Source organism: Poecilia reticulata, linkage group LG23 (genome assembly GCF_000633615.1).
Source record: "Poecilia reticulata strain Guanapo linkage group LG23, Guppy_female_1.0+MT, whole genome shotgun sequence".
In the NCBI taxonomy this organism is placed as follows: Eukaryota; Metazoa; Chordata; class Actinopteri; order Cyprinodontiformes; family Poeciliidae; genus Poecilia; species Poecilia reticulata.
In genome coordinates, this window is record NC_024353.1 from 7,338,395 (window position 1) to 7,347,452 (window position 9,058).

At 38.9% G+C, this 9,058-nt stretch overlaps 2 protein-coding genes across 2 annotated transcripts; both read right to left on the minus strand.

Annotated features, from left to right (window-relative positions):
• Window positions 1–2,876: 2,876 nt before the first annotated feature.
• On the minus strand, window positions 2,877–4,670 carry LOC103459356 (histone H1-like). The gene has a single exon (XM_008400859.2). The coding sequence runs from the start codon at window positions 4,174–4,176 to the stop codon at window positions 3,424–3,426; it is 753 nt and encodes a 250-aa protein (XP_008399081.1). The 5' UTR covers window positions 4,177–4,670; the 3' UTR covers window positions 2,877–3,423.
• Window positions 4,671–7,486: 2,816 nt separating this feature from the next.
• On the minus strand, window positions 7,487–7,860 carry LOC103459355 (histone H4). Its single transcript, XM_008400858.1, has one exon. The coding sequence runs from the start codon at window positions 7,843–7,845 to the stop codon at window positions 7,534–7,536; it is 312 nt and encodes a 103-aa protein (XP_008399080.1). The 5' UTR covers window positions 7,846–7,860; the 3' UTR covers window positions 7,487–7,533.
• Between the last annotated feature and the right edge of the window lie 1,198 nt (window positions 7,861–9,058).

Below are 9,058 nucleotides of genomic sequence, written 5' to 3' on the forward strand. Positions count from 1 at the left end.
TGAACACGGCCCACTGGGAACTGGAGCCCCGCACGGGATGAGCGAGTCTTGGCCTTAGCTCTGGCTTTGCCGCCGGTCTTTCCACGTCCAGACATTTTTTCAATTGAAGTAGATTCCACCTCTGAAAAAATGCAAGTAATGTAACAAACTCAGAGCGTCATCTACTTATAGGCACAGTCTGTTCACTGATTGGTCAGACTTGAGCAGAAAGCTAGTCGTCCAATCAAAACGGCGTGCGTCAAGTTTTCACACTGGAGAGAAGTCTTCCGCTTTACAGTCGCTTGAATCTTCAAAAATAAAATACACAAGCTCAAAAATATGCGACATTATTGGTTCTGGGGTTTTAACTTCACTGTGACGTCTTTTTTGAGTTAAAATAAAACAGTATCTGTAACTTTGTACATCATAAACACTTTTTAATAAAACTTGACTGAATTTAATCACATAATCAAGCTTCATATTTAAATTATAACAAAATAAAACATTTTTGGCCTTCAGTGGTGACTTTTATATTGGAAGTATAGTCACCAGCACATTCACACAGATACACATTAAAACAAACATTGGTGCAAAATAAACAGATGCTGTGCAGAACATTTAGTGTGGTAATCCACACTAAAAGTGGATTACCACAGTGGTAAAGTGGTTTGTCAATGTTCTAATGAACATTGACAAACCACTTTAATCTATAAAGTGTGCAGAAACCTGAAAGGAGATGGAAATGATCGGGTCTGTTTGCAGTAGAGCAGAATGTGGGAGTTTCTGGTGAAAACAGACATGACTGGTTTGTGCAGTCCTCCTCCACAAACACAAAGCCATCAAAACCGCCTCCTCTGTGTTTATCACATAAATGCTTTGAAAAATCATTCTGCTTGCAACAGAATGATCTTTCATTTTGTTGCAAACAGAATGAAACATGAAATCAAACTGACAAAGCAACAATTTGCTGTAAGACATGCACCATTTTGGTTAGTTATTTGGAAAATTAAGTGAATCACAGGTACAAAGGGTTTTCCCAAGATTGATTATAGCCATTTCTGTTCAACAATATTCCTTTCTAAACTATAATTTTTACTGACAAATGATTTTTTTTTCCCCACACTGGACTAGTCACATTTAAATATTTATTGGTATATACATTTAGGGTCAAAAACCTTTTACTCCTGGTAAAGGATGTGGAGACAGAACACTATTAATTTCAGCAATGAACATACAATTTAGGTAAATATTTTTGAAAAATATGTATAAAATCGCATTAAATTCATTCTCAATACCCCATAGGTTTGCAATGAAGGCCTAGTTTTATTTAACCTTTACTTGGCTGTTAAAAAAAATATCAATGTGCATCATTTCAGCATAACACTATATTACGGAAAGTAACACTCTTTAAAGCCATGTAGGTGGCTCTTAAAAGAGCCGTTGGTTTGTTGAAACAAGTCAAGAGTCAGTTTAAGCACGTTCTCCACGGATACGGCGGGCCAGCTGGATGTCTTTAGGCATGATGGTGACTCTCTTGGCGTGGATAGCGCACAGGTTGGTATCCTCGAAGAGACCCACCAGGTAAGCCTCGCTGGCCTCCTGCAGAGCCATGACGGCGGAGCTCTGGAAGCGCAGGTCGGTCTTAAAGTCTTGAGCGATCTCTCGCACCAAGCGCTGGAAGGGCAGCTTGCGAATCAGCAGCTCGGTGGATTTCTGGTAGCGGCGGATCTCTCGCAGAGCCACGGTACCAGGCCTGTAACGATGAGGCTTCTTGACTCCGCCGGTAGCTGGAGCGCTCTTACGGGCAGCTTTGGTTGCAAGCTGCTTCCTGGGAGCCTTTCCTCCGGTGGATTTACGAGCGGTCTGCTTGGTTCTTGCCATCGCAATGGAGTAGATTTCTTCGCGTTTAGGGCTGCAGCGGGGGTTTATAAAGAGACTGGCGGCGCAAGGTCACTTCTGATTGGTTCAAATTGCTGACGTAGTGAAACCAAATCTCTCTCAGCTATTGGTTAAAAGTGAGATTTCAAAATAAAGCGTGTTAGAAGACGAAGAAACTTTGACAAAAAGATGGATTATTTTAATGTTTTTATAGAAATTAAATGTGTATTTCTTTTGACGGATTCTTAAAATAAACACAAATATATAAGTATTTTAAAGATGAATAGTTAAAACATTTTTCGGAAATTTTATTTGCATTATTTTCAGTTTTTCATGACTAGTGATATCTTTTATGCTCAAATGTACATGCATACATAATCTTATTACACTAAATAGTTGCATATTCCTCTTAATATGATTGCACTACGTTTAGTAATATTTTTCTAATATAGTAAATTTGCCCTTACTGTACAGGATGCTTTACTTTAAATTTTTTATCTGTATTTATCATTTCATCTACATTTAACCTACTGCTGCTGATATACCAGAATTTTCCCACTGAGGGGCAGGAAAAGGTATTTTTATTTTATTGCTCATCACATCAATTATTTGTATAAAGAAAAATGTATGTTTAATTACTGCCAACGCTTTGGTGTTCATGTTTACAACTTAAACCAATATAACTGAAAACATGTTCTCTGAATTATTTTTGTTCATCTATTTTATGTCCCTTAAAATAAAAATTAAAAACTATAGTTCCAAACAAGAATTTAAAATAAATTCTTATCTAAAGACTAACATTGGTATGAGGGGTTTTAATCGTGAACAGTCGTTTTAGCTGACATGTTTCCATGGAGGATCTATGCGATCTCAAATTATTGAAAGCAGCTTGAACACTTCACACTTCTCACCAGTTGGTGGCGGTAGTGCTTTCTTTGTTTGCCAACCGCCATTATAACCAACGCGCACAAACATGGACTGTATAAATAAATAAATGGCATTTATATAGGATATAAAATTCAGTTGATGTTGTAAGGATTAGATGAATAAACAGGAGGGAGGAGATAGTTATAAATAGATAAGAACCGGTCCGTTTTTTGAATGGCACTTATTTTAAGATGGGGAAACATCTTACTGGTTTATGTAATTTGTGTGATACTGTAGAAACGATGGGACATGTTTTCATTAGTTGTAGGAAAAATGGGAATCAAAGATTACTGAATATGGAAATAGGTTTTAATAGGGAATTGAAACTTGACAATGTGGTTGCTCAGTGAAATAGCAATGAAGGTAAAGGGAAGACATTTCGTTTTATAAATAAAAAAAAAACCCACCGGGATCATAAAGACAATTTGAGGAATAAGTATTATGGTCCAACAGATGGCAGTAGTGCAACAATAATGGATGCAAGCTGCCGTTAAAGTCTAAAGAAGACGATTATATTTACTTTCAAAGATAAATGTTGGGAACAGTACTAACTTACATTAGGAACCGCTTCTTCAGTTGAAGGAGTGGTGGCTCTTAAAAGAGCCTTTGGTGCTTTAAGCAGTGGGTGAAGCGAGTTTACTAGTACCTCCTAGCCTTCTTAGCTGGGCGCTTTTTTACCGGCCTTTTCTTGGCTACCGGTCTTCTAACTGCGGGTCTCTTTGCAGCCTTTGGTTTCTTTGCAGCCTTCGGCCTCTTCACAGTTTTTGGCCTCCTTGCGGCGGTCTTCTTGGGGCTCTTCTTTACCTTTCTAGCTACTTTCTTTGCCGGTGACTTCTTCGGGGACCTCTTGGCCGCTGCTCTCTTATTGGCGGGTCTTTTGAGAGCGCTGGCCTTCTTGCCGGTCGGTCGCTTTGCCTTGACGGGAGTCTTCTTCTTCACCGCCTTCTTTAGATTGGCGGCTTTTGGCTGCCTTTTAGGCTTAGCGATCTTGAAAGAGCCGCATGCTCCGGTCCCTTTGGTTCGGCTCAGGGTTCCTCCTGTGACCAGCTTCGTAACGGCGTTATTGATGCGCTTGTTGGCCTTGGACACATTGACGCCTTTCCCTGCCAGAGCCTTCTTGAGAGCCGTCAGAGAGATTCCCTTGCGCTCCTTGGAGTCGGCCACAATGGCCACGATGAGTTTGTAGATGCTGGCTCCCTTCTTGGGCCGATTAGGAGGCTTCGGCGGGACATCCGCCGGGATTACAACAGCTGATGGCGCTACTTCTGTCATATTTCTCACTTGTTGTGCCACGTGCCCAGCGTGCGGCAGGAGGCGGGACTTATAACAGACGTGAGAACCGTGAAGAGACAACTCAGTCCGCCGCTCCGCTGCTGCCACAAAAATGGCCATACTTGTGTTTTCTTCGCCGCATTTTCAGCTTTAAATCTTCTCAAATGTGATATTTTCTAACATAAATGTTACTGTAACGGAAAGGAAACTGATTTGTCTCCACAGTGAGGTCATATTTGGTTTCCAGAAGCTTTTCTTTTTGTTCCAGGAGCGCTCAAAGGTGTCAGAGACCCTCTGATTCCATGCATCGACAGGTGAATTTTCAACACATTTCGTCTCCTAAAACATATAAAATCACTTTACAGAATACATAAATGTGGTCCTCTCATTACAAGAGAAGTCTGTGGAAATAATAAAAATAAAATGGCTGTGGTAGTTTGATTATCTGAGCTTGAAATTTGGAAGTTTCTCCGACAGTAAAAACACACCGAAGCTGTCGATGATTACGCCGCCGGTCAGGATTCCTCTGGGATGAATCTGATGGGGGGGAAAGAAAAGGTTCACCAAATAGTTATTAAAAATAAGTAACTACGCACCTGTCACATTCTAATTTAAAAATTAAGTAAAATATGTTTGTTTTCAGCTTTAAAAATAGATGAGAAACAGTGATAACTTTAAGTCGTCCACATTTCAGATCACTGCTGTTATTCCAGCTCAGCTTGATTCCATAATTATGAAGTGAAACTTTTTTATATAATAGAAATTGTAAGCAATATTGGAGCATTGTTAGTTTAATCATCTGAACTGTCATGAGGCGAACATTGAGGCAAGTTTTAATCTTCTCTACCAGATATGTTGCCAAAGCTTCAGCTTCCTTTTTTTAATTCATTTGGGCTTTGAAATCATCTCACATGTGTTTTTGTTTTAATCCTTACACTTCACTATGTGCTTAGAATTATACTTAGAATCAAGTTGCATTTCCTGGCAGTGGGAAGATTTTAGAAAACAAATTTGCAGTTAAAACATCCCAGAATGAAACATCCCATGGAAGATGAATAGTAATTGAAACTCCTGGCAGCACATGACAAAACTTAAGTATCAGAACAGTTAATAACCAGCAGACATAAAGTGGTGCTGCAGCATTACTGATCAACATCCTGCCAAATGATCACACTTTGGGAAAACAAATGTGATTTAGTTACCCTGTATTAAGCAGAGGTGGGCAGTACTGATGTGCAGATCAATACTGAAATATTGATACACCAGCTTTTAACTCTAAAAACAATGCTCAGATCAAAATAGTACTTATTTTAATACCTCAGTTATTTGAAGGAAGTGTGTTCCTTCAACAAAAATTGAGTGAAAAAAAAACTACTGAGATCTTGTATATTATTTTGGATTTGTGAAAACTACTTTTTGTCCGACCTGGATAAATGCATAACTTGCAGGCTCAGTCAGCCAGACTTTAGTGCTGCAAGCTGAGCCGTGTGTGGAGATTTTTGAGATACAAAAACAATGAGTTGTGCAACACAAACTTTGTGAAACACTTCAGATCAAACCACATCACAGAGTAGAATGCGTTTAAGTTGAGACAGAACAAAAGAGGGAAGCATAGTGTCAGATGCACACTGAAAATAGAGATATTTTATAGATAAAATATTTTCAGACTAATTTGCTTTGACAATTAAAGAAATTTTAATTTAAATAATTTTCAAACTATATCAATTAAATATTTTATCGGCAATATCAATTTGAGTCACTCTGTATAATGAAACATGTTATAGATTTACCATACATCTGGAATTGTAAAGTTTTGCTGATACCAGCCTGAATTTTACTCAGTATTGGATTGGAAAATAAACCCGTATTGATCATCACGACTGAGTAGGTGGAGCCAGAATTGATACAAAGTCTATTAAAATTCGTGATTCCTCTTGAAATATGGTATTTCTGTATAGTATCTCAATACCTGAAAAAAATTCTTTCAAATAATTGCATTTCACACATCTTAAAAAATTAACATTTGTTTTGTTCTTCCAGTTATGTTGCTACTAAAATATTTTGCAGACAAACTATATAATTCTGTCCTGTGTTTTAAAAAAAAAACTATTAAAATAAAAAAAACAAAATGCTAGTCTAATCCATTTAAAGAAAAATAATCTTTATTTGCCCAATGTTCACCTGGTGTTGGAGCAAAACCCATTTAAGAAATACAAATTCCATCTTTGATACATTTAATTGTTTTCATGTTACAAATACAAGATACTGTCAGTAAAATAGTGTTTAAATATGAAAAGGACTACTTGCGCTTAGTTGCATTTGTGTGGCCCTGAAAAGGGCCTTTGGTTCTGATGGTAAACAGCAGGTTTACTTGGAGCTGGTGTATTTTGTGACCGCCTTGGTGCCCTCGGACACGGCGTGCTTGGCCAGCTCTCCGGGAAGCAGGAGGCGCACGGCCGTCTGGATCTCCCTGGAGGTGATGGTGGAGCGCTTGTTGTAGTGAGCCAGGCGGGAAGCCTCGGAGGCGATGCGCTCAAAGATGTCGTTAACGAACGAGTTCATGATGCTCATAGCCTTGGACGAGATGCCGGTGTCGGGGTGGACCTGCTTGAGGACCTTGTACACGTAGATGGCGTAGCTCTCCTTCCTTGTCTTTCTCCTCTTCTTGCCTCCTTTGCCGGCCGTCTTGGTCACGGCTTTCTTGGAGCCCTTCTTGGGCGCAGACTTGGCGGGTTCAGGCATCCTGATGTGTTTCTGGGAAACAGCAACGAATGAGGAAGGGCGCACACAGAGACTAGTATTATAGAGGCTGCATGTAAATCAGAGTGCGCTGACGCCTGCCTCTGATTGGTTCAGTTGCTCAGAGCGTTAGAATGTCTTTAGGATTTGTTCGCGCGTCCAAGTGCTTGAATAGTGTAAAATAAGTATATATTTTTCGAAGTTTATTACGTAGCTCTGCTTTTATGTGTTCCTTCAAGTGTTTTACAAACCTGTACGTTATGCTTAGTATTTAATATTTCCATAACTTTTAAATCAAATTTACTTAGTAATATTACATTTTAAGCTTAATCAAAGGGAAAAAAAAGTCACAAATAATTTGCATACTCCAAATATAATCTTTATTGGTGTTGCCCATGACTCATCTTGCTTTAATTATTCAGGAGAGGATGTTTCCATTTTATGTAGATTGACTTAAAATTTCTAGATTTCAAGTAAGATGACGGGAACTGCTGTACTTTCACATACAAGCATGGACTGTTGCGTTTTCCCATTTTTTTATTCACGCTTGAGAAGGGCTCATTTCCGCTGTAGTGCATTCTATGCTTCAGTTCTACAAGTGAGGCAAATACATCCTTCATTAACAACGTACTTATTCACCTTTTCACAGAACGCATTATACAAATTAAGGAAACGTCTCTTGAGAAGTGTGGGTGGCTCTGAAAAGAGCCGTTGGTCTTTAGTAAATAGCTGGTAGATTTAACCTCCGAAGCCGTACAGAGTGCGGCCCTGCCTCTTGAGAGCGTACACCACATCCATAGCGGTCACGGTCTTTCTCTTGGCGTGCTCGGTGTAGGTGACGGCATCACGGATGACRTTCTCCAGGAAGACCTTGAGCACACCGCGGGTCTCCTCGTAGATGAGGCCAGAGATACGCTTGACTCCACCGCGGCGAGCTAAGCGGCGGATAGCGGGCTTGGTGATTCCCTGGATGTTATCACGGAGGACTTTACGGTGACGTTTGGCGCCTCCTTTTCCGAGTCCTTTACCTCCCTTTCCGCGGCCACTCATTGTGTTCTTGCTGTGTTTGGCTATAGAGCTAAACTGATGAAGAGCGCTTGTGAAAGTCCGAATTTAAATACATGCTGCGGACGTAAATGGAGACAGGCAGCCCGCCATTTTCTTCGTCTTTACGCGCTCAACCACCTTTCCTCTTATTCAATAAGATCTCAAAATAAACTTCCTAATTTAAACTTAAATCTAAATATATAAGAGTCGCATAGTTAAAATAACGTTATTGTGGATTTGTATTCCAACCGTCAAGTTTTTTCCTTTGTCAACAAAGCAAAATATCCATTGAATCCTGAATAATTTTTCACCAAATTTAACATCTTCTCAAAATTAAAACTACAAAAAGTATTACAACCACCTGATTTATTTAAAATTTTTCTTGTTAAAGAAAAATTACTTAAAGCCACCTTTCTACTTATAAAATACTTAAGGTGCTTAGAGGCCAAGTAATACACATTAAAACACACACAGATCTGAACATGAACTTTGTTTAGGTAGAAAGAAAATGTTCATCATACATGTTAAGATCCAGTTTAAATATATATATATTTTAATGCTGTTCAAATGGCTCAATTTCCAGATCAGCATTGATTCATTCATTCTGCTCTTCAGAGGCCTGGTAACATTGCATTTATTGACATAACCCATGTGAAAGAATATGCAGCAGAAACTTTATGGACTTAGATCAATATTTTACTCAAGATGAAATAGAACAAATTCACAATGGATGAGTGAAAACATGAAGACAAGATGATGAATCGTCATCCAAGTATTCAGCTGAAGAATTTATGGTTATTGAATATAGCATAACATCTGTTGATGTAGATATGAAATAAACCTTCCTGAAGAAACTGGGTGAAGTAGAAGTTCTATACAGTAGGAGCTAGGTTATTTGTGCAGTATTCAATTACACTGATCTTAAAAGAAAATAGATTAAGATTCAATCTCTCAACTTGTGATTGCTACCAAATTAGACAAACTTCTGCTAATTTGTATTCTGTGTGATAGAAAATATAGGCAACATTCATAAATACATCATCTCCCTCATCTAAGTGGTGACCTCAGGCCCTTCTTAAATGCTTAATTATACTTGGCATCACTTAAAAGTTCAGAATATAACTCTTCAGATAGATGTGGGTGGCTCTTAAAAGAGCCGTTGGGTTTGTGGTGTTCAGCTGCAAAGGTTTACTTGGCCTTGGCCGCTTTCTCGGTC